This window comes from Neoarius graeffei, chromosome 1 (assembly GCF_027579695.1).
Source record: "Neoarius graeffei isolate fNeoGra1 chromosome 1, fNeoGra1.pri, whole genome shotgun sequence".
NCBI classification, from domain to species: Eukaryota; Metazoa; Chordata; class Actinopteri; order Siluriformes; family Ariidae; genus Neoarius; species Neoarius graeffei.
Genome location: NC_083569.1, coordinates 10,273,756 through 10,300,076, shown reverse-complemented (window position 1 = coordinate 10,300,076; position 26,321 = coordinate 10,273,756). Strand labels below are relative to the sequence as shown.

General features: G+C 40.9%; 1 protein-coding gene across 3 annotated transcripts; it reads right to left on the bottom strand.

The window, feature by feature from the left end:
• Positions 1 to 1,102: 1,102 nt before the first annotated feature.
• keap1a (kelch-like ECH-associated protein 1a) lies at positions 1,103 to 25,903 on the bottom strand. Of its 3 annotated transcripts, none has more exons than XM_060929459.1 (7): positions 25,325 to 25,903; positions 12,272 to 12,945; positions 11,419 to 11,775; positions 10,653 to 11,329; positions 3,593 to 3,798; positions 2,439 to 2,615; positions 1,103 to 1,490 (listed from the first exon to the last, which is right to left on the bottom strand). In XM_060929459.1, the coding sequence occupies exons 2-7, from the start codon at positions 12,479 to 12,481 to the stop codon at positions 1,324 to 1,326; spliced, it is 1,794 nt and encodes a 597-aa protein (XP_060785442.1). In that variant the 5' UTR covers positions 12,482 to 12,945; positions 25,325 to 25,903; the 3' UTR covers positions 1,103 to 1,323. The 3 variants fall into 3 exon arrangements, with proteins under 3 accessions (XP_060785442.1, XP_060785455.1, XP_060785450.1); XM_060929472.1 differs by having other exon boundaries at positions 11,419 to 11,664; XM_060929467.1 differs by having other exon boundaries at positions 12,272 to 12,847.
• Between the last annotated feature and the right edge of the window lie 418 nt (positions 25,904 to 26,321).

Sequence of the window (26,321 nt, the reverse complement as noted above, 5' to 3'; positions counted from 1 at the left end):
TATTGCAGCGTGCCCTGCCAGACGGTAGTAGGTACCATTTTTATGATGGTCTTTGATATGACTCTACTGCGAGTAGAACTTGCGATCTCCTGGTCGAGAGTCGGACACGCTAACCACTAAGCCAACTCGCGGTTTGATGGCACAGAGGTGGGCCTTAATCAGTTAATTTAACTTGTCCTGAAGACTTTCTTATTAAGGACAACTCAGACTCCTTCCAAAAATGATGCATAAAAGCCTCCTCACAGAAAACTTCACCATAATCAACAATAAATCAGGATTAAGAATCCAACAGCGCTGTGGTGTAGCGTTAGCTAGCTAACAGTCGATGTCCATCTCTCCATGTCGTCCACTAGTATAATCCAAACGTATCTTCTATAATAGTCATAACATTTTTGTTTCTGGAAGATATTTTAAGCATGTAGCTGGAGCAGTTAAGGGTTTTACCTAAGGACCAACAGTGGTTCTCTGACAGTCCAGTGATTTGATCTTGCACTCATTATGCTACATGTCACAATATCTCTCTCCAAACAAAGAAAAATTACTTCTATACACCATGAGTGTGCAAATCTCTTTAATGAATTAAAATTTAATTTTTTTTCTGAAAATAATTAAAAATACTATCCCTTTCACATGCCTTCAGTCGTCAAAATGCATCTCTTCACATATTTGCAGTACATTTAGATCTCATTATGTCATGCAGCACCCTCCTCCATTTTACACTGCTTAATCATGTTACTCAGCAGGCCTGCTTGTTCATTCGTCTCTTTTGATAATCCGTGACTGTTAATGTTTGCTTGCCTGTTAATGTTTTTCTGCAATGTTAATGCTTACTTTTCTGGTTTTTGTTAGTTATATATTCATTTGCACAGCACCCTTAGGTGTGAGAATGCCTAAATAAATAAAATTATTGGTTTAAAAAAAAAAAAAACAAAAAAAAAAACAACTGACTGAAGAATTGGACACATCCCATAATATAAAGCATTCACATGCTCTGTGGAAGTCAAATCCCTCCACCTAGCGGCCATGCTTAAAGCTACAACTCAATAAAATGACAAGTCTGAGGTTCAACTTTTTTTTTTTAAATAATAATAAAAAGCAAATATACAGATCAAAACTTTTATTCAGATGTTATTTACAGAGTAATCCAGACTCATCAGGCTATGTCAGTAGTCCAGTGATTCCTTTCAAAATAACATACACAATGTACAGTCTTGTTAAATACTGCCATAGCACAATGGATCAAAATCATTGTGGCTGGGAAACCTGCCTTGCATCCGCTCCAGACATGATCTCTGGGTGACAATGCAAGGTTCAAAGTCTGCATCATACCACGTCTTCCTCCTCAGAAAGGCAGCCTGGGCACGGCTCCATGGTTACACCCATTCCCATCCCGCTTCGACCCACCGGCATGTCAGTCACATACGTCCACTGGTTACTACCTGTGCAATAACTCTCCACACTGGACAGGAAACCACTCTGATTGAAACCACCTTGATGGAAGCAACAGAAAACATTCATTAGTTTTCTTCTTTAAGATAGTGATCAACTCCCAAAAGTAGCCGATCTTATTTATGATCACAGCACTGTTAAATTCTTAATTCTGATTGGTCAGAAGGTTACGACAAGATTTTACAACGTTTGGTGAATAAGTATTTATAGCTAATAAGTGAAAATAGGACCCTGTTTCATAATGTTCTAACTTTGCATCAGGCCACATCACACCAAGCTGTGGTTAATTATTTTCCTGTAACAGCATGTCCTGAAATGTTTTATTCATTACTCATGGATTTCCCAAGCAAGGTTGGACTGCAATAATTAAATCATTATCAGGTTAAGGACTGCCATCAATGTGTTAAGCACATACTGGTGTGAGAAGTTCAAAGAAATTTCATGTTGTGCAGGAGAAGAGTTTAAAAATAAAAAACTGATTATATTATAGCTCTTAGTAGAAGACTAGGATTGTGGATACACAAGGAGATTTAACACTGATATTAATGCAATTAAAGTTCAAATGACCCTTTAACTTAGCAAAGTAAATCTGTATAGGAAATATAAAACGTAAACTAGGCGAAATTTAAAAAAAAAAAAAAAAAAAAAAGTGCTTATAATTAATACTGAATTTAATACTACTTTTTTTTGGTTGGTATTACTTTAAACAAAGTGCTGGTTTATTACGTGTAAGTGCTGATTAAGTGAATGACTCCGCATTGTATTCCCGCTAACACGGAAATGGCCTTGTAATGAGAGCCCTGCCGCTTCAACGAGCAAATACAATCAAGACACAAAGTCTCCATTTTCTCAGTAAATAACCAACAGTGAAACAGAATGTCACTGTTCGTCACCATATTTTATGTACGTTTTTTGCATAAGGTGCAGAGATCCCTGGAAATATCAGGAAAACCATTTACATCATTAACTGTTCAATCTTGTATGCTCACCAAAGACAAAAAGTTTGTCGTGGTAGACAGTGACTCCGTGGGCACTTCGACTGTGAGCCATGGATGCCATGGGCTCCCAAACGTCTCTGGCTACATTATATCTCTCCATAGTGTTGAGTTGCCTTTGGCCGTCATAACCACCCACTGCGTACAGGTAAGAATCGATACACACCACTCCTGCATGGTGCAAGAATCAAAAACCATTGGTTCAAAAAATCATCTTGGGTCAGTAAATTGCAATTAACCATTTTCCACCCATTTGGATGCCAAACCATTATATTAAAATCACATGGTTTTGTTGCTTAACATGCAATATAACCCTAACAGTAGTCCTGGTGAATCATTAGCATTAGCCAGGTACTGGCAAACATGGCACAATCTTCAGTTTATAAGCATTTGCTAGCAAGCCATTTACACCCACTGTCCACTTTGTCATTCATGCTATTATCTAATCAGCCAATCATGTGGCAGCAGCGCAATGCATACAATCATTCAGATTCAAGTCAAGAGCTTCAGATAATAAGAGTTCGCATCAAACATGAAGGGGAAAAACATGATCTCAGGGACTTTTGACCAGGGTATGTTGTTGGTGCCATATGTGCTGGTCTGAGTATCTCAGGAACTGCTGACCTCCTGGAATTTTCATGCAAAGGAGACCACCATCTAGCGAGTGTCAATTCTGCATTCGGAAAGGCCTTGTTAATAAGAAAGGACAGAGTAGAATGGCCATACTGGTTCAAGTTGACAGGAAGGCTGAAGCAACTCAAATCACTCTTTACAACCGTGGTGAACAGAAAAGCATCTCAGAACCCACTCCAGTTTGAACCTTGAGGTGGATGGGCTACAAAAGCAAAAGACCATCTTGGGGTCCACTCCTGTCAACCATAAACAGGAATCTGAGTCTATAGTGGTCACCATTTAAATAAACTAGACATTTGAAGATTGGAAAAACATCACCTAGCCTTTTTCAACAGTCCAGTTTTAGTATCTGTATTACTTTATGCATTGCACTGCTTCTGCATGATTGCATGAACGAGTAAGGAGGACAGCCTTTTCCCCAAATAGGTAAAAAAGCACTTTTAATGGGATATCTGGGTTTGCAAAAACAACAAAAATAAAAACAGTGGGGAATTAAGAAAAAGGTTACCATTTACCTAAGCCACTTCGTGCAGTGTTCATAGACGCTACATCATGCCAAGTGTTGGTGTCTGGTTGGTAGCGTTCCACTGTTCTCCACCGGTTTTGGCCATCAAAGCCCCCCACCACATACAGAGCTCCCCCGCACGCTGCCACACCAGCTCCCAGGCGTGCCACTGACATTGGTGCCACATATGTCCACCTGTTTGTCTCTGGATCGTATCTGTGATAAAGACGTGCAATTCAGAACTCATTCATTCATCTTCAGTAAGTGCTTTATCATGATTGGTGGATCTGGAACTTGTACCATGAACATCAAGGTGGGAATACACCCTGGAGTACATCACAGTGCACTATGTACACCCCCCCCCACACACACACACAGAGTTATTCACATCTAGGGGCAATTTAGCGTAGCGAATCTCACATTTTTGAGAGGTGGGTGGAAACCAGAGAACCCTGAGTAAATCCATACAGATTCCTCAACTTGAGCTCAGGGTCAAACCAAAGACCCTGGAACTCAGGCCACAGTGCCTGTCAATTTATTCTATCTTGGAAAAATTAACTGTTGCTTTTAAAGCCCCACAGAGCGCCTGAACACACTTGAAGGAGGAGTGCCAACTTCCACCCAGAGGGAAGGACCAAATGATCTTCTCATGGACTCACACTTATGGTTCTGATGCAAACTTGTCATCTCATGACTACAGTATGATATATCCATGTATGAAAGAGTGTCTTCTACATAATAGGATACATACAACCAATATCCTGTAAAACTGTGTCCTGACCTGAAATATTTTGTCACAGAACTTTATATCCGACCCCAGGATTACTGTAGCTTGCAGCCATATTACATGATCCACAGAAAAATGGTCCAAGTCAAACAAACACTTTCAACAACATGGAAGTACATGTTGGCTGCCACTTCCTTATATAAAAGATTTTAATCTGGTGCCAATCAAGGGACAAAACTAAAAAAGGTCTTCAATCTTACGGTACTTCCATGTATGCAGAAGTTAAATCAACTGAAAACAAACTTTTGTTCAGTTACATCTTTCAGTTTGTTTTATTTAGGCAGATGAGAGCACCTGCAAGAGGCAGCGGCTTCTAGGTTGACTCCAAATTGATATAACTCCAGGAACCAAACATGAGGTGGATTTCAGGCATTTCATGACAGCTGCTAAAATGATGCACAAATGTGCAAACTGAGGATATCCAGACCAAAGACCCACTGCTGTATTTCAGACCAGTAAATAGGATATTTATGAGCATGTTTTCAGCCTCACCCCTTACCACACACCCTTAAGCAGATGTTTTTTGCTTTTTGGTTCATTCACAAGGTCTTGGTTCAGGTCCAAATGAACTCCAGTGAGATTTGATTGCTTTGAGAAAGTGATTTGAGCCTGAATTGACTCAACTGCAGGAAGTGGATCAAACCTGCCATGTATTATTTGTGGGTAGATGTAAGCTGCTGAAGTGAAGGGAGCTGTGAGGTTCAACTTCGTCAAAGGACAGAATAGAAATGCCATGTGTTCTGGAGATTTGGACAGATGAATAAAAAGAAAAATACTGGATGTGATTTACTCCATTTTCAAACTCATCATCATTTCTATAATTACTTCGTGCCAGCTCCGTGTTGTCAGCACTTGGGTGATTTTGGGAGTTCTGAATACACTTGGTAAAGGTTTTCCATTACCATATTTCTGACCAAAGAATGAAGTTGTTTCACAAGTATATGTTTCTAGCCCAGAATATCCTGTAACCCCAAATAAACCAAAGCAAATAGCAAACAAACCAAAAGCAGGGTTCCCCTTGGGTTCTGAAAAGTATTCTCCACTTTTTTCCTTGAAAAATCAAGTCAAAGTATTCTTCCCTTACTTGTTTTCTTCACTTAATCTGTATTTTTTCTTAGTTACCAATTTATCAAAGTGGACTTAATACAGGTTTATACCAACCAAACTGGCACAACTCATATTTGTACAGATCCAGGTCTCTATTGCATATAAAATGTTGGCTTCACTCCAGCCTCTAGTAAGAAAGACTTGATTTTGGGCAGACTGTGCACCATCAAGCTAAAATAAAGCTCTTTAGTTTGAGCTTACTTAAGGTTATTTTAACATGGAATTAGGATTCCCTTTACGTCAACAGAAAACTTGATTTACAATTGAACAGAGTCAAGAAGAATCTTGGAACAGAATTCGAATTTCCTGTCGATTTCACACAGAACGACACTGCGTTTTTCATCATACGTTAGAATTGTGCCAGTTTGGGTGATGTAGAACCTGTATTAGGGCAGTGGGCATGTGCCATCCTTGACCACCATGCAATGGAGTAGTAAGGCATCTCCTTCCCTCCACTAGCCTGGGGTGGTGCCTTGAGTAAGCACTAGCAACCCCTCGCTCCCCTGGTCAGAGTTATGACTGAAGACTGGACGGTGGAGACCACCACCTGGTGGTTCAATGTGCAGGAAGGTGGACCCAGCAAAGCGTTTGTGGAGCGCGATCAGGGCAGAGTGAAACATGTAGAACATTGTTGGCCATCTACTGCATCCCAACCTAGCTCCAGCCATCTTGATTCTGTCTTGCCCCTGGACCCAGTTAATTCGGGACGAGAGAGTGAGGCTGACGGCTACACAACTCTCCCTCACTCTTCTAATCCAAATCATGACTTCAAATTCAAGTCCTGTGGTAATGGGCAAGTGGTGAAGCAGCAGGTGTGGAAACACTAGAAGCTGTAGTCACGAAACTACACACGGGCAGCCCAGGGCACAGGGTCGCTCTCTGCTGGAACGAAGCAGCAGCGGAGTTCAGCAGCCCCCTGGGTGTCTGAGCAGCCCTGGATAAGATTTACTCTGCTCACCTCCATGGAGGAAGGGGCTAGAAAAGGTGTCCCAAAACACAGTCTGCTTCACCTCACCCTAGCCAGCACACCATGGCTGGCAGGGATCCCACTCTGTGGTCGAAATAACAAATAAGAAAATAAGATAGTGAAGGTACTCAACATTGGCATGTGGAACGTGCGCACACTACTGGATAACTTCAAAGCAGACAGGCTGGAGAGAACAACTGCATTAGTCACCAGGGAACTAGCTCGCTACAATGTGGACATAACTGCCCTCAGCAAAACACATCTAGTGGACAAGGGCCAGCTCATGGAACATGGTGGTGGTTAGACCATCTTCTGGAGTGGTCGTAGCAGCACTGAATGGTGAGAGGCAGGCATGGATTTGCTGCAAAGTCCCACCTCGCCCAGAAACTTACCAAACTCCTGGAGAGCATCATCAACAATCGCCTGATGACACTTCAGCTCCCACTTGGAGGCAAGAACGCAATGTTGTTTAGTGCTTATGCTCCCACAACAGATGAAATGCATCACCGAGGCCCACAAGAAGTGAGCTGCATGGAAGGCTCAAACTAATCGCCACCACCACTACAGCGCCTACCTACACATGCCCGACACATGGGCATACTTTCAAAGCCCAGACTGGCCTCAGTCACCTCCAGACCCACAACTACCACCCACCAAATTGAAGTCATGGTAATCTTTGACCCCAAAGGACGAACATCAGTTAGCTACAGGGACTCAACACGCCACACCCCCCCCAAAACAGAGCTCCCCTCAGTTGCTTGCCAGCTGACAGCACTTTCACTTTGTGTGTGTTTTTTTTTTTTTTAAACCGACCCCTGTATTACTGACACTGTCTGATGTGCTCAGGGACGGTCGGGACTCTGAGTGTGCTTCCCCTGTGGCTGTTTCAGCCCTTAAATCATCTTCAGTGCTTGAAGAAGCCCCCAAAAAAACTTCACCAGTTTAGACTGCGCCATTGTTTGGTTCACGCAGAGATAATTACACCACCACACCAGGCCGATTAAGATGCACTGCAATTGGTCAAAAGCTTGGTGCTCATTTGGTCATTATGTGTAGTCGATTTTTATTGGTCACAAGCACATGCTCACTGTTTACACTCTGGCTTCCCGCCGTCTCTTCACTGAGGTTGGATTTCAGCAAACGGAGGGATTTGTGGAAGGATTTCTAGAAAAGATGTCTTATTATAATGATAAATACATTCGTCACTGTGACGACTGCTAGTGATTTTCTCTTGGTCACTGATGGATTATGTTCGTCAATGACGAACGTAACGAGTGCCAGCGGGCACCCTGCAAAAGTATCAATTTTGCTCCGATTTGGACTTTCCACAGATCAAACAGGTGTGAAAGAGTCCATAAATGTAATGTGAAGTAGGGTTGGGCGGTATCCAAATTTTGATACCTTTAAACCGTCTCTGTGTTTTCCCGGGGTATACGGTATTACCGAGAAAAAAATAATATTTTGTTTCGGCCTACTGTGTAACGTGCGCCTATGCCTCAAATGTACTATTTAAAAGCAGCATAGCGAATTATGTGCATTGTGGTATGGATTAAGCAGCAAAGCGAATTTTGTGCATTGATGAATGGATTAAGAGATATTTCAAAGCATCACGCAACTCTTCCTTCATCTTGAAAATAGCATTCAACTGTCGTTTACACATGTCTGCGTTGAAACGCCATGTGCAGCACTATTTCACCTACTCCGTCAAAAAAAAAAGTACACGATGAGCAGGATCATACCCTTTCAAGCATGGTAAATAAAAAAAAGAAAAAGAATCAACCAACACCCAAGTCCGTTTAGACTGCGCGATAAACCATATTCTTCAGCGCAAATGAGGCGAACCTAATTCAAATGCGTGATAGCTGCACAAGGCAAAATCATATGGGCCCACGTCATGCCATGGCGGGGAAATTAATAATCAAATGGCCTTACCTTGCTTAAAACGTTGTCTTGATCACATAACTCCTTACAATTATTCCACTTAAATCCATACGGTTTAACACACCCAACAAAGATAGCAAGCGCATTGCTAATTCCCACCAGAAACCTAACAGTTTACGCTACGATGTTTTCTTCCGTTTCTTCAGTAGATGACATTTCAAACGTTTATTACCCACATCCCAAATGTCATACGTTATATTATTTTACCTTGTTGTTACTCATGTAACCTACTCAAAACACAACTCATTGGAGAGATCTCGTGGAAGTGGAGTACCCCAGGCTATGGTGTGCCTTAGGGGACATATTAGAATTTTTTCGATTTTGCGCGGTCATTTACATTATTGCTGGCTCTTCCTTTTCGTTTGGTTTGAAACCAAAATACTGCCACACTGCCGACGTTGTATTTTTTTTTGCCACTAACTCGTTATCTTGACTTGCCATCTTTCAACCGCGGTCTCAGTCTCTTTTTTTTTTTTTTTTTTTTTTTTTAGATAGGACAGTATAGAGAGACAGGAAATGAGCGGGGGAGAGAGAGACGGGATCGGGAAATAACCTCGGGTCGGAATCGAACCCGGGTCCCCGGATTTATGGTACGGTGCCTTAGCCATCTGAGCCATGACACCCCCGGGCTCAGTCTCTTGCGAAGCTTTCTGTCAGACTCCAAAATGTCACGCAGGGTTGCCATGGTAACGACAAACAACCCTGCACGCGATGAAAACTTCTTTAGGAAATTGATAGAATTAGTGAAAATACGATCACACAGTTATTCGGGATGATCTTCAATTTATTATTTTATATTATGACCTCATGTACTCCATATTTATTTAGATATTATATATTTTTTTAAAATGACGGTAATGAGACCGATACCGTCGGTACTTTTGGATACCTCGGGATACCTTCTTACCGTAATACCGCCCAACCCTAATGTGAAGCCAAACCACAATAAATAAATAGCAAGCAAACCAAACACGTTTCTGATTTGGATTCCGTAAACTGACTTCCAGGTGACTTTAGGGCCAACTTTCAGTGTTAATGATTTATTATTTTAGAATGATTGCCTGCAAGATGCACGCTAGCGAGTTCTGAACACGAGTTTCCGAGTTGTGCATTTCACAAATAAAAGCAACCTGCGAAGTTCTTCTTAGGAAAAACCTGTCCTGCATATTCCACCACCCTTTTCAGAGCAATGTTGCATCAGTGTTGGGTCAAACTGCACAGCATGCTGGAGATAATGATGCATATTACAAGCACGGACAAAAGACAAAACAATGCTATTTTTGCTTTCTGTGTCACCAAATAAAAGAGAACAAAGACTGGAGGCAGGAGAGCAGGTTGGTAAAAGTGACTAATACAACTGCTGTTATAGCACCTATTAGGCATGGCATTACAACTGGCAATGCTCTTCTAAAGCTCGCCATTAGCTATGGGATAAGTTTGTTCATCTAAGTGACTTCTCGGAATCAGAACAGGCCTTGTCTGTTGTTTGAGGGAGCACATGCCAAGTCAAAATATTTTAGAACACTTAACCACCATTTTTCTTTCATGTTTAAACACAATGCTGAATGCCACAGCTTTTGTGAAAATGTGCTCACCCATGGCAAATGCGATTCTTGTTAATCCTGTAAGGTACAAAATAGGGATGCAACAGAATATAAATACATCATTTGGAATAATCAATGTGTTCAAAACAGATACAATAAATACAGAAAATAATAGGGATTAGTTTGCTTTTTTTTGGGGGGGGGGGGGGGGGGTGTTGGTTCTTAGTTGGTACTAGAGATAAAGAAAAAGCATGTTCATTAACATGCAATGCCTTGATCGAGTCCTTTAATTCATCTTTAGTAACTGCCTGCTCAGGTGTGCAGTGGTTTGAATACATCTGCAAAAAACATTTGAAAAGATTTGCTGGACACATTAAAGAAGCTCATGCTGGTTTCCACCCCCCATTCATTCACAAGTTGCTACTGGCCAAATCACTTGTTTCCACATGAATTATTTATACCCTTGTTCATTTTGAAAAAGACGTTTTAATTGCTTCATTATATTTAAGGAATGTAACCAAACGCCCAAAAAGAAAGTCTGAATAAATAGTATGAAAGGGTTTAAAAAAAAAACAAACCCTGATAATGCAAAATTTACAGAATAATGGGTGTGTAATGGTGGTGACCCAGTGAATCTTCCACCGTCATAGCCCTAAATGAGCTGAAATGCTTTACGAAAGGAGGCAGTGATAACAATGACACCACAAAAATTATGTAAACTTACCTCTCCACTGTGTTGTGATGAGTGGATCCATGGGATCCTCCAACAGCGTAAATGCTCCCGTCAAGTTCCCCAGTACCCACTCTGTTTCTGGCTGTGTTAAGTGAAGCTAGCTGGGTCCACTGATTGGTCATGGGGTTGTAGCAGGACAGTGTTGCAGAGTCTGCGTTGCTCTGCAGTGAGAGGTTTCGACCCCCCACAGTGTAAAAGAGCCCAAACAGTACAGTGGCCCCCAAGCCACTGCAGGGTTGTGTCATCGGTGTCAGGTTCAGCCACGTGTTGTTTCTTGGGTCAAAAGCCTCCATGGAGGCCAGTGAGTGCTGCTTATAACCCCCAGCCACATAGATCAACTTTGTACCCCGATTTGGAGGAGGGGGCAAATATTTGCGGAGGGTCATGTCATGAAAGATCTTGGAGAGAAAGTCTTTGCAGGAGTTAGCTTTGCTCAAAATGGGACATGACTGTAGCTGCCTCTTGAGGAACTTTGCTGGCAAGGCATAGATACGGACAGCATTGAGCAGAGCATGGAAGTACTGGGAGCGAGCCTCTGCATCCCAGCGCACCCAGTCAGTGCAGGCTTTGTATACCTCAGTCTCACACAAAACCTTCAGACTGTCCTGACTGATGAGCTCCACCAGTTGGCAGTGCGTCAGGCTGAAGAACTCTTCTTCTTTGGTCACCTGGAACAAACAGCACATAATTTTCTCGGTTTACCATAGAACTGTCAAAATCAGGACAACTTCTCATTGCAATCACTAGAAGAATCTACCTCACTGAAGTGACTGTTGATATACTCTCGACACCGGTGATGCAGCTCAATGCAGCCGATCTCCTCTGCAAACCGGGCAATCCCAATGACGTTTGAGGGCTCTAGGTTTTTTATCAAGAAGTCACAGCATGCTTTCGCCACATCCTCCATTTGGAAGCGCATGGCAGCCAGCAGGACGTGCAGCACACACTTTTCCCCTACTGTGATGCGGGAGGTATAGGCGTAGTCCACCAGCCTACCGATCACCTGAGGGCAAACATCCTTGAGAGTCACCTCTGAGGCCAGGCACTCTTTGAAGTTGTTGGTGAACATGGCTTTGAAGTATGGGCTGCAGGCTGCCAGTACCAGTTTGTGCACCTGGATAATATAGACATGTCCGTGACGGGCATAACAAGATCAAAGTGGCCAAATTAAAGATGGCCCAAAAATACCCCATTTGGTGTCCATGAGCTTTCCAGATTCAAAGCCCATGCAATGCTCAAGTGCTGTCTAACTGCATAGTAAACTCTGGTGGTGGTAAAAGTGGTGATTAACGTGCACCATGGTAGTCTTGCTCATAATGTTGAAAAGCTAGGAGCAATAGATGGAATAGAAACCAGTTCATGATACTTACTTCTCACTACCTTTAAGTGTTACCACTTTGGGGGTTTGTATAGTATACCTTCGAATGAATAACCGGGAGCAACTACTTTTAGTGATTTTAGATAATTTGGGAGAAACTTTTTTTCCAAATGTTGTACATACAGTGATACTAAGCATACTACACATCAAACATTGCCAAACAAGTTCTTCTAACCCAAGTTAAACGGTGCTGACTCATCTTTCTTGTGGATTCACCCATGAAAACTCTCACCTTGAAATCCTCCATCGTATCTTTGTACATCACTCGAAGTACCAGGTCACAGAGCAACCCGTGTTGACGCAACTCGTCCATGAGCTGAAGGGCTCTGGAAGGGTGACTCTCAATGGTGTAGTCCAAGTAGCCATAGCCTTTCATGGAGGGAACCACAATGGCTGAAAAATCCTCATCTTTGATGGGCCTCTTCTTCCTTGGACATATCATTTTCCAAGCCTGGGTTGTAATTCGGTTTCACAGGATATAGGGCAGGCACAAGAGTCTAGATCCAACCACGTATCATGAAGTAATACAGACACAACTGGTAGTCACTGGGAGATAAGAAGCCATATTTTTTTTGTCTGACTGTAAATCCATCATGACTGTGGTCTCTTGCAGACCAAATAGGCATTGTTTAATAATCCAGATCAAATATTGAGCGAATATTACATAGATACCAACAAAATTGCCTCAAAAGGGCGTCAAAAAAAATTAGATGTCTGTCAGACGTCTGAAATCCACACAAAATCTTCTCACGTAGAGTTCTTTTTCTTCAAGTATGACTTTGCATTATGCCTCCATGCTCTCAGTGTGCTGAAAAAGAAAGTAAAAATGAGCAAGAACTTTACGAGTTTGCTTCATGTCCAAGTTGACAAGTCAAATGAGATGCGGAGAGCTGCCACAGAGGAACTCTGAAAAACAGTAGAAAGATCTTCATTTATGGTAGAGTAGAGCCCAAATGGCCTACAAACTGTGCATGCAAATAGCCATATATACTCTGCTGAATCATGTTTCACTTCCCTTTTCAAACCTTCCAAAAAGTCACTCCCACAAAGAACAGTTCTTGCAATTACCTGAATAGCACAACTGATGCCATTGCTGTCATGGTTGTGACATTTTTTTTTTCTGTACAGCTTTTCAATAAACTGGTTTGTTTGCTGAACCAAACATTCCAAATGCAGTTTTTATTTTGAAGCATGCTTATCATGAGACGACACCACACACCACTGGCCTCCTGCAAAAGTGTGACCTTGCTGCGTCATACGCGCTTAAAAGTTAAAAGGCAACATTGATACGTGATACGCACTGCATATGCAAGGTGGGATTATTGTTAACTACCTGGAGGTTACACTTGTTTTTGGAACAGAAAGTATAAAAGATTTACTGGATTATTGTGTCACACTTGGTGCACCAAAAATTTAATATTGCAAAACGTCCAGATTTTGAGGTTTTTAACCATTCATACATTTGTTATTCAGTCCTGACACCAATCCTAAGTCTGGTCATTCAGCAACAGGTTTATATACATCTAAAACCATCTATAATGAAACAAGTAAGATAAAACTATATACACCGCATACACTATATAACCAAATGTTTGGGGACATCTGACCATTACACATGTGCTTTTTGAACATCCCATTCCAGATTTAATCCACTCTTTGCTCTTATAATAAATCACAACTCCTCCCTTCTGGGAAGGCTTTCCACTAGATGTTGGAGCATGGGGGGTGGGGGGGTGTTTGTTCTCATTCAGCCAAAAGAGCATTCGTGAGGTCAGGCAGTCACGGTGCAGTCGGTGTTTCGGTTCATACCAAAGGTGATAAGTCCGGTTGTGGTCAAGCTCCAAACTTGGCAAACCATTTCTTCATGTAGCTTGCTTTGTGCACAGCGGCACAGTCATGCTGGAATAGGTTTGGGCCTTTTCATTCCAGCGAAGGGAAATTGTAACGCTACAGCAAACAAAGCAAACATTCTGTTTAACCGTGTCCCTCCAACATCATGACAACAGTTTGGGGAAGAACCGCATGTGGGTGTGGTAGTCAGTTGTCCACAAACATTTGGCCATAAAGTGGATTTATTTGAAACAGGGACAAACTTTGGTATTAAAAAAAATAATAAATAAAAACTTAAAAAAATTAAATAAATAAAAGACAAAAATAGCCTTGAAATTTTAATGGTTATCATTTTACGTAACAATTTAAGCGCGATAATAATGTGTACACATGAACTGTATTTACAAATAAAGAGAGTCTTAATACATTTGAGGATCTTTAAAAGGAAGTGCAGAGTCTGTTCATGACAATTTTTCCTTTCTGGAATCCTGGATGAATAAGAAGTTAATTATGGAAGAAAAAAAAAAAAAAAAAAAACACAACAGAATAGCTTACAGCCAAGTACACTTCCAATGGCAGCAATAAGCAAGAAACCAGTTATGCCAAAGCATATCATCGCTGACTCAGAAAACATTGGCAAGTCTCTGCAAGAACCAAACAAACAAAACAGTCATTATGGAATTAGGAGTGCACGGTTTTCGTCTTTCTTTAAGAAAAGCTATGCAACATTGCTTCAACATATGTTTATACCCTATATGAACATCTGAAATATTCCAACAGCACAGTTAATTTATAACTTACAAGCTGACTTGAGGAAAGGCAAGCAAGCAAGCAAGCAAGCAAGCATAGTGAATTTCTGGTCACAGTAACTTGGAATAATGGGTCATTGTGTTATCAAGAATGAATTGCTCCCCTTCAGGGAAATGATGTCTATGAATCTAATTTTTTTAAGAATCAGTCATGACTTTAAAATCACCTGATAACATCCAGGTCAAGTCACTGTGGGTGTTGTGTTTCGCTGCATTCCCAGATATATTGCAATACATGAAATGCATCATGATCATTAGGCCTGCTAATAAAACAGGAGTGAAATTGTATAAAACCAGGTAGTTTGAGGATCTTTTATTGAAAATGTACTCTGTAATAAATGAACACGGAAAGAAAAAAGGCAAAAAACAACAACCCACACATCTTGTATGGATTTTTACCATTTTAATGATTTAGCAAAATCAGCGACTCCCAAATTTCCATTCCTTTAAAACAAATACTGGACAATGTGCAATACCTCTCCTGCTGGACTTTTTTCATATCGTTTTTTGATACATTTGTACATGTAAATACTTAATTTATCTAGAAGTTCTCCATTTTCTATTCTCTGTTTATGAGCAATTCCAGCGTTATGGACGTGACACTTGAACTCAAAATGGCAACAAATGACCCAGTGCATGTTTTATTGTCTCCCAGTATTTAAACAGGTGTTGCATATTTTAAGGCTGTACCATACTGGAGAAGTGATAGAACAAGAACAATTCCCATAGTACATCTAGGGCATGCCAGAAAATGCCAATAAAAGATGCGTTATGGATGTGACAGAAAAAGTATCACTTTTCTTGGGTGACTGTACATTTTTATCAAACTCTGTGAAATTGTAAACCTAATGTCGAAATGGAGATATCCGTTTGATAGAGAGGTGAATATTAAAAAATCTTTGTTTAAAATATTTTGTATTTCATGCAGAGTTTCGGAAGGAAAAGTCAGCGTTATGGATGTGACGAAATTCCGTTATGGATATGACGCGTCTGAAATAGACATGGCATATGTTTAGAAAAATCAGCAATTTAACCACCATAACCCTTTGAAAAACTCTAAATATCAGCTAAAACTATCAAAGTTCTTAAATAATATTTAGGATGGCTATTGTTTTGCTGTTTTGTGGATTTTAGCATACATTTCTGTGGCTTGTGGCAATAATATAGAATTGTACATGATCAAAGTTGATTTTAGCTTGGGTTTTACATTATAAGAAAGAAAGACTGACATATTAAGGCGAAGGGAACAATTCTTGTGACAAATTGGTTCAACTTATTCACATCTGTAAAATACAGGCCTAGGTGAGATCTCTGGGAGTGGTTTTGATGTATTACATGTTGCTTTATTTTTGCATGGTGAGGTTGACATTTACATGGAATTGCCCTTATCCTGTAATGATGCTGCTGGAATTATATTATATTTAAAAAAAAAAAAAAAACACCACACACACCAATGCTTTTGTAAAATGTACTGTGCCCCCCCCCCCCCCCCCTTTTTTTTTTAAAACCGATAACGCATCTGTTATACTGACCTCGAACAAAGTTTCCAGGTGATGCATTCAGTCTCAGAAAATAAAAGCAACACTCTTGGTACAATAATGTACATCGTCATTATTTATTTAAAAAAAAAAAAAAAAAACACCTTTATTGGGAAAAAGTCAGTAATAATATTGTGGTATACTGCGACAGAAACAAAACTGGATTACGGTCTCTCTCTACAAAAAACTTATTACATGTAGAAATCAAGTTAGAAATCATTTAAATTATCTTTACACATGGGATCATTGTGTTTTCTAATTTGCTGTTTTTAATTATTTATATTTAAAGCAAGAAAAATGTGAGATTATTCAGAAGTCTTGGGGTTTTTTTCCTTCCTCCAAACGATGTGATTTTTAGAGCCTATAGCTAATAAAAATTTATTCACAAATACGTCTTGGAGATGAAACAGTGACTTTTGTTGCACTGAACAAAATTACACGACTACTACTACTAATAATAATAATAATAAAAAACAACCTAAAGAGATTATAGTCTGCAAGTATCCAGCATTATTTTGTGTTCTTGCAGGGACAAACAAGGAATGAGTGAGAGTGGGGGTGCAACAGCATCTCATCTCATCTCATTATCTCTAGCCGCTTTATCCTGTTCTACAGGGTCGCAGGCAAGCTGGAGCCTATCCCAGCTGACTACGGGCGAAAGGCGGGGTACACCCTGGACAAGTCGCCAGGTCATCACAGGGCTGACACACACAACTATTCACACTCACATTCACACCTACGGTCAATTTAGAGAGTCACCAGTTAACCTAACCTGCATGTCTTTGGACTGGGGGAAAACGGAGCACCCGGAGGAAACCCACGCGGACACGGGGAGAACATGCAAACTCCGCACAGAAAGGCCCTCACCGGACACGAGGCTCGAACCCGGACCCAGGGATGAGAAGGAAAAATATTTTAAAAAGTCTGAAAAATGCCGGGGGTTTGGGGGCCGCAGGCACCCAGCAGGGCCCGGGGCAGAAACCATTAATTTTATCAGCAAAAAGTTGCAATGTATTTGGAAATAAATTCCCCTTCTTGGTGGACTACCAAGTGAAAATGATTAATATGGTACAAGAGCCTTGTTTTTAATCAATTCACATTTGAAGATTTCAAAAAAAAAAAATGCACCTTTTAATATAAACAAGAGCTCTACAGTATTATATTTCTGCATTTTTGCTATTCATGTCTTTGTTAACATGTGGATTAGGGGTGGCACGGTTCACAAAAGTCGCGGTTCGGTACGTATTGCGGTTTGAGGTCTGCGGTTCGGTACGTATTGCGTTTTTTTTTTTTTTTAAATCTTAAGTACTCTGTATTTGGGCATATAGCCTACTATTTACCTTAAGTAAACATAGTTTAGGATACAGCATTTAAGAGAGGTTAAAATTATAGTTACAATGAAATAATCATGCACAAACTGAGTTTGAGTTGACATAAGCACATTTTATGAACAATCTCTGATGAAAAGCCAGGTAGTATTTTGAAACAGCAAGAGGGAAGACATGGATGATTTCAACAGCTTTTTTATTTACTACAGTATTTATACAAAGTGTCAGGAGTGTTTGCTGCCATGTTGTGGCATCTAGAGGAACCAGGTGTCTTTTGTCACATACAGAGTTTTCATAATTGGAAGAAATAAAAATGAGTTCTTAAAGCTTACTTTTGAACAGATGTGTGTGTTCAAACTTAAACTTTTATGTGGCGACCAACCAACCACCTATATACAAAAACCGAATCAAAAACTCTTCTAATCCCTGAGAGTGAGGATGGATTTTTTCACTTGAAATTAAAGTGCGGTGTTTTGAAACGTGTGGCTGGATTTCTTATCTAATCTTAAAGTGCCACTGTATTCTTAGAACGATTTATAACAAAATACACACACGGCCAATATAAAATATTGCAATAAAACCAATCACTGCACTGTTTAAAACAAACCTCCCCTCCCCTCGCCGGAAAAAAAAAAAAAAAAAAAAATCTAGTTCGCCCATTATCCTGTGTCATTCTGAGATGCGCAGATAGACAGTAAAGGGAATTCCGAATTCCCTTTACTGTCTATCTGCGCATCTCAGAATGACACAGGATAATGGGCGAACTAGATTTTTTTTTTTTCCCGGCGCCGCGGTATGCCGGAAATCCGGCGCAGCGCCGGAACGCTATCACCCCTGTTCGCGCGAAAGAGAACCACGTGGTTTCATACGGGCATTCGGCTTTTTTTTTTTTTTGGCGAATGTCTTAAATAGGGGTATTATACGCGTATTGCACCGCAACAGGAGTATCGTACGGTTCGGTTTTTTTCCCATAACCGTGCCAAGCCTAATGTGGATATCAATGTAAATGAATGAATATATATAATTTTTTAAATATATAAAATACCTTACCAAATGGAGACTGGGCTGCTTTCTCTGAAGTTCTTTTCATAATAGTGATAAGGTTACAATACTTTTCTGTGTTTCTGTACAGTTTCTATACAAAATTAAAGTTTATATCAAACATTCATAAGCATTACATTACAATATATCAATAAAATACCGGAGCATTATTCACACGATCAGCTACTGATCTCAGAGGCTTTACAGTGGTGGCCATCTGTGCTTTTCACCAGTGGTTGATGTATAGGAGATGCACTGCTACTATCACTAGTCTGAAGTGATGCTGGTAACTGGTAGTTTGTCCTCAGAAGTTTCAGTCTGTCTAAAATGACCTCATCAGTATCATATGAAATTTATGTTCTTTGTTGATGTACTCTCATCCTTTAAAATGAAGTGCAAACCAGAAAAAAGTTCTATCATATAATTCTCTTAAGCTTTCTTCTGATGTTATCATGGTAGCAGGAGGTCTTGCATATTAAGCAGGCAACATTCAACATCACTTCCCTTACAACTGTTGTGTACTAACGAGGTTTTATCTGGACAGGATGTTGTGTAATATAATGTAATACAGATACCATATGGTCAATTTGAAGATCAAGATGGTGATTTTGAATTAAAGAACAGGCATGTACAATTGGCATTACATATTGGAATAGTTTTTGATTTAAAAAAAAAAAAGTTCATCTCGGCTTAAAAAATTTGGGCAGACGCTCCCGCGCGGCACATGCCAGCAAGTCCCCCCGTCCCCCTATGAAATGAGCAACAAGTAGGAGAGTTATACTTGGTATCATACCTAAAATTTTATCAGAAATATTGATATGATACTATGATTCTCCAACATGCTACAGTATGCTGTGTTCACACTTATACCGGTACGAAAGTGGTATAACTGTATCGATACAAAGTATACCGGTACAGTTTAGTGCATCTGTCCACACTAGCGAGAAATGTTCGCGGTTTTCTTTCACGGTAGTTGAAATGCGCATGCGCGAAATGGTTACCGAGTAACTTCCTTCCGAGAATATATGGCATCCGTTATTTCGAGATCTCGAGAAAACAAAATTATTTCACGATCTCAGCTGGATCACTGTATCTCCGTCGGTAGAGACGAAGCCGGGCCAGTCTTCTGCGGAGGTGCCGCGGACTAATTTTGAAATGATCCCTTATTAAAAGACTTAATGCAATCTCTCCCTGTGTCAACCCCTGATCAAAATATTGCCTTATTAGGTGATCGATTATTCCAGACATTCTAATGACCAAAGTTGCGTCTATACAGAATGAGAAATAGCCCCAAAGTCAGCATATCACAAGTCTCTTGGCGCACCTGAATGAACCATTTCTCAGCTGTTTACTCGAGATCATGAAATAATTGTGTTGTTTTCTCGAGATCCTGAATTAATTATGTCGTTATCTCGGGATAACAAGGTGAATAAAAAAAAAAAAAAAAAGGATTATATGAAGGGCCTCTCTCTGCTTCCGTATGGATGAAACAACATGTGTGTGCTTTTTGTTGTCAATGTACAGTCTGTATTTCTGGTGGTCATTTATTCAGTCGAATCGTATAAAACGCGCGAGGCGGTTGAGAAAGAAACAAACGAATCTCCGTTCTTCACTATTTTACTCAGCGAAGACATCGATTGAGGTGTGCGACTTTGCGCATGCGCATTATATTTGTATCGATACAGAACCGCTTCATCTGTCCACACTACAGCGAAGCGCTACGGTACCGATACAGTTATACCGCTACAGTACCGGTATAGTTGCTAGTGTGGACAGGTGTTGCGGTACGAAAGTAGTTTCGTATCGGTACAAAATCCCTAGCGTGGACAGGGTATTAGATAAGCTAACCCCATTTATAAAAGATACACACTTATATATGACATGTATTACACACACAATGGCATTGATTCATGCGATGTACATGATAAATAATATAATGAATCTTTGAACAGGCAAAATAATTTCGACCTACCTTTGTGTTTTTTGGTGTATATGTGAAGTTCGATAGTCCTTGCCCCTCTACTAGCGTAGTTTATCATGTCAGAACACAATGAGCAAAGTACTTTTCCTGGGACGTCTATTTTCCGTATGTGATCACCGAGCTTCGTTGTGACGGTCTGCTTGTCGATCTCGACATTCAGTGTTCTTTCTAACCAAGCCCATCGAAAACAGTTCTTTATTCCTGCACCTTTATCAATCTCCCTCGCTCGATCCTCTTCTTTCTTATCTAGGACTTTTGCCATTGTCGATATGCTAAAATATCCCGCCTGAATACGTGCGTCTTTCCGATGTTACCAATGCGTATCGTCAAACAGTGTATACGGTTGGCGAACGGCGATTGCAAGCCACGCGTGGAGAGCATGTGTACTTGTGTTTATACATTGCAGGTGATGGGATTTCCCGAAAATTCTACCGCAAATAAGTCGAACATTGTCGCAAAAGTGAACGTTAATTACGACATGTCGAAAGACTCGAGTATGTTTACCCGGAGCCCACCAAGAATCAAGACGTTTTAAAGTGACCACAGATCGTTAACTATACCCCCCGAAAATTTCTCAACGGATTTACATCAATCTCAAAAACGATCATTTTGGTCTGAAAAAGTCGGAAATCCGCCGATCGGCGGAAAATTCTCATCCCTGCCCGGACCTTCTTGCTGTGAGGCGACAGTGCTAACCACTACACCACCGTGCCACCCAGATCGACTCTTTTACCTAATAAAAAGCTATTAAAAAAAAAAGACTTGACTAAAAAGACATTTCAGGCTAGAATGAAACACTGTGACTGTGTCGGCATCCTGAACGCTACTTGGAAGGCTGTTCCAGAACCGTGGGACTTGGATGTAGCTTTCACTATATGAGATACCAACAGATAGCCTGCACCTTTTCTTGAACGGTGCAAGACCAGTCAGTGCTTTCTAGGCCAATAGTAGCATTTTATCACCAATACAAAATCTGATTGGAAGCCAATGCAATGTCGATAATAAAGAATACACACAAACAGACTTGACAAATAAGGAAATAATGATTAACATAAAGGGAATAAAGCATTATTTGCGGTAAGGAACTAAGGAAACAACCAATATGACTGCTTTATAGAAACCTGTCAGGTAGGATTAGTTGTTCAAAGTAAAAAGCCTAAACCAGGCCTTAGTCAGCAAAAGCAATCATGTATTGTAAGTGCATGCCAAAGCAAACAACGTCAAATAAAAGAATAAATGGTTACTTGCAGGCACAGTGGTGTCGTGGTTAGCACTGTCGCCTCACAACAAGAAGGTCCTGGGTTCGAGCCCACGGCTTTTCTGTGTGGAGTTCTCAGCGTGGGTTTCCCCCCACAGTCCAAAGGCATGCAGGTGAGGATAACTGATGGCTCTAAATTGACCGTAGGTGCGAATATGAGCGTGAATGGTTGTGTGTCAGCTCTGTGATGACCTGGCGACTTGTCCAGGGTGTACCCCGGCTCTCGCCCATAGTCAGCTGGGATGGGCACCAGCTTGCCTGCGACCCTGTAGGACAGGATAAGCGGCTACAGATAATGGATGGATGTCGTTTGCAACTTTTTTTAAACGTTAACTAGACTGCATTTCCGCAAAGAAAATGCAAAGTGTGCTTGCTGAGCTGTAGCAGAACAGAAGAAAAAAAAGAAGGAAAAAAAAGAAAAGACGATTGCATGAATGTGTCAGGGGAGTTGGTCTGAAATATCACATGAAGTTTGGTGCATCTCCAATGGAGTGTGTCTGAGTAGGACGACTCAATTTGTGAGTCCTGTTCATTTTCTATGGGGAAAAAACAACAGAAAAATGACAAGGACGACAGAACGGGTGTGTCGATCCAAAAGCTGGATCCAAGCACACTACACCAGTGGATATGTGGTGAAGTGTTACTGAGCAAAACTCCATTCATTTGAATGGGGCCAAAAATCAATGGAAGCCTATGGAGGGAAAAAAAGGATGTGTGAAAACCAAGAAAAAGACTCAGATGAGGGGATGGATGTGTGGGGACTTGCCCTGAGGCATCATATGAAGTCTCTTGAAGTTTGGTCACTCAGTTAAAAAATTTGACGGAGAGTGAAAGCTTTTTTTTCCCCCCGAAACGCCATTCATTTTCAACGGGGCCAAAAATGAATGGAAGTGAATGGATGAAAAAGTGGGGCATGAAAAGAAAGTAAATAATGAGTGCGGGTCAGAACCGAATGCATATATGTGTCTGGGGAGTTGGCCCGATTCGTGAGCCCTATTCATTCTCTATGGGGGAAAAAAAAAAAAAAAGACGAACGAAAGAACAGATCCAAAAGCTGAAAACAAGCACGCCATTCCAGATCGGGCCCTATGTTTCAGCGTTGGAACGGTGTCTATCTCGAAAGCCCTAGGAGGAGGAGTGGATCCAAAAAACGGGTGAAAACGAATAATAAAAATAAAACTTAAGAAGAACAATAGTGTGTTTTTGCAAGCACACTAAAGCTGTGTTCACATATATACACCGGTACGATAATGGTATAACTGTATCGATACAAAGTATACCAGTACAGTTTAGTGCATCTGTCCACACTAGCGAGAAATGTTTGCAGTTTTCTTTCACGGTAGTTGAAATGCGCGTGCGCGAAATGTTTCCGTGGTTACCGGCAAAGCGCTACAGTACCGATACTGGACTGGTAACTTCCTTCTGAGAATATGGCGGATGAAACAACACGTGTGCTTTTTGTTATCAATGTACAGTCTGTATTTCTGGTGGTCATTTATTCAGTCGAATTGTATAAAACACGCGAGGCAGTTGAGAAAGGAACAAAGAAAACGAATCTCCTGTTCCAACTGTTCCTGGCATCGCTCGTTTCCCCAAAGCTCCAACAAACACATAACTTCGTCTTTGATCCATGTAGCTCCACGGTCGTTTTGAGCCTTTTTGCTGTGTTCACACTTATACCGGTACGAAAGTGGTATAACTGTATCGATACAAAAGTATACCGGTACAGTTTAGTGCATCTGTCCACACTAGCGAGAAATGTTTGCGGTTTTCTTTCACGGAAGTTGAAACGCACGTGCGCGAAATTCAGTCGAATCGTATAAAACGCACGAGGCAGTTGAGAAAGAAACAAAGAAAACCAATCTCCCTTTCTCCCGCTTTCCTTCTCTTCCCCTCCTTTTTCCCCCCTCTTCCTCCCTCCCTCCCTCCCTCCCCCCTTCTCTTGCTCCATATAGCTCCACGGTCGTTTTGAGCCATTTTGACGTTTTATTTACAGCTGGAAAGCACGTGCGTATTGTATGAATAACCTGGAAGACGTAGGAATAGTTCATTGCGCTTGCTCATTATATTTGTATCGATACAGAGCCGCTTCATCTGTCCACACTACAGCACCAATACTGTACCGGTACAAAACCCATATATTTGTGGGTTTCGTACCGATACAGTTATACTGCTACAGTACCGGTATAGTTGCTAGTGTGGACAGGTGTTGCGGTACGAAAGTAGTTTCGTATCGGTACAAAATCCCGAGTGTGGACAGGGTATTTGACGTTTTATTTACAGCTGGAAAGCATGTGCGTATTGTATTGTATGAATAACCCGGAAGAAGTAGGAATGGTTCATTGCGCATGTGCATTATATCTGTATCGATACAGAACCGCTTCATCTGTCCACACTACAGCGAAGCGCTACAGTACCGATACGGGTGTTGCGGTACGAAAGTAGTATCGTATCGGTACAGGGCAATTCCATGTAAATGTCAACCTCACCATGCAAAACTAAAGCAACATGTAATTCATCAAAACCACTCCCAAAGATATCACCTAGGCCTGTATTTTACAGATGTGAATAAGTTGAACCAATTTGTCACAAGAATCGTTCCCTTCGCCTTAATATATGTCACTTATAATGTAAACCCCAAGCTAAAATCAACTTTGATCATGTACAATTCTATATTATTCCCACAAGCCACAGAAATGTATGCTAAAATCCACAAAACAATAGCCATCCTAAATATTATTTAAGAACTTTGATAGTTTTAGCTGATATTTAGAGAGTTTTTCAAAGGGTTATGGTGGTTAAATTGCTGATTTTCTAAACATATGCCATGTCTATTTCAGACGCGTCACATCCATAACGGAATTGTCACATCCATAACGCTGACTTTTCCTTCCGAAACTCTGCATGAAATACAAAATATTTTAAACAAAGATTTTTTTAATATTCACCTTGGACCCCTCTATCAAACGGATATCTCCATTTCAACATTAGGTTTACGATTTCACAGAGTTTGATAAAAATGTACAGTCACCCAAGAAAAGTGATACTTTTTCTGTCACATCCATAACGCATCTTTTATTAGCGTTTTCCGGCATGCCCTAGATGTACTATGGGAATTGTTCTTGTTCTATCACTTCTCCAGTATGGTACAGCCTTAAAATATGCAACACCTGTTTAAATACTGGGAGACAATAAAACATGCACTGGGTCATTTGTTGCCATTTTGAGTTCAAGTGTCACGTCCGTAACGCTGGAATTGCTCTGAAATGGTGAACTTGTGCACAGAATGCATTCATGCAAAAAGTAACCCAGTAGTATATATGCATTTATATACTAGTTTATACAGGATGTGGTTGTTATTATTTTTGCAATAATCTGTATTTGTTGTTTTTTCTGGAATGGAAGCCCTTTGATGCTGCATTATACTTTACCCAAACTTCTGTAGTGAAGGAGTTCCTCGACTCTTTAAAAAAATAAATAAATAAATAATAACAACTCACCAAAATCCAGAAAATATATCCAGAGGACTTCATTCCCCAGCGTTCCTGCAGAACCCAGACACGACAGTGTGAACCAGAACCAACAACTTACTGCGCGCGCGACACTCGCTACTTTTTAATCCGATTCGGGCACGCGCACTTCCGGAAGTGAGTCTTTCTTCAATACTGCTGTATCAGAAGGAGGAGTTAAGAAAGGAAAAAAAAAAAAACCAACCAAACAACCCGAGTGTGCATTTCATGTCCAGCTGTTTACCTCGGTGCCATTAACCCGATCCACATCAGCATGACTGTGCAACTCCGACCTCAGCTGCGTCAGCACGCGCGCGCACGCACAATCACCCCAAACCCGGAAGTCGACCTTGACCGTCCATAGTTATTGTACAATTCGTGGTTTGTGGAACTCTCTCCACGCTGGACGTTGTGTTTAAATCTATTTTCGACCCAGTTCAGCTCATTCCAAAGCGATTCCGCATCCAGAACGCCTCAGGAATCCCTACGTCAGCGGACTACATAGGACGTGACAACAACAGCGTCCTGTTCACTACCGAGTGCAACACGCAGCCATTTTGGATTTACCCAGGCGCTTCAAAACAGTTCATTGAAACTGGGTGTGGTTTAAGTGTCATTTATACCCTGTCCACACGAGGGATTTTGTACCGATACGATACTACACCTGTATCGGTACGAAATGTTCACACTTATACCGGTACGAAAGTAGTATAACTGTATCGATACAAAGTATACCGGTACAGTTTAGTGCATCTGTCCACACTAGCGAGAAATGTTTGCGGTTTTCTTTCACGGTAGTTGAAATGCGCGTGCGCGAAATGTTTCCGTGGTTACCGGCGAAGCGCTACAGTACCGATACTGTACTGGTACGAAACCCATACATTTGTGGGTTTTGTACCGATACAGTTATACCGCTACAGTACCGGTATAGTTGCTAGTGTGGACAGGTGTTGCGGTACGAAAGTAGTATCGTATCGGTACAAAATCC

Bases quoted from the DNA above. Each gene is read 5' to 3' on its own strand.
- keap1a (XM_060929459.1), bottom strand. From the start codon at position 12,481: ATGATATGTCCAAGGAAGAAGAGGCCCATCAAAGATGAGGATTTTTCA. The intron at 11,330-11,418 runs GTAGATTCTTCT...TGTTTGTTCCAG, and splicing joins TCAACAGTCACTTCAGTGAG to GTGACCAAAGAAGAAGAGTT. The intron at 1,491-2,438 runs GTGAGCATACAA...GCTTCCATCAAG, and splicing joins CGACAAACTTTTTGTCTTTG to GTGGTTTCAATCAGAGTGGT.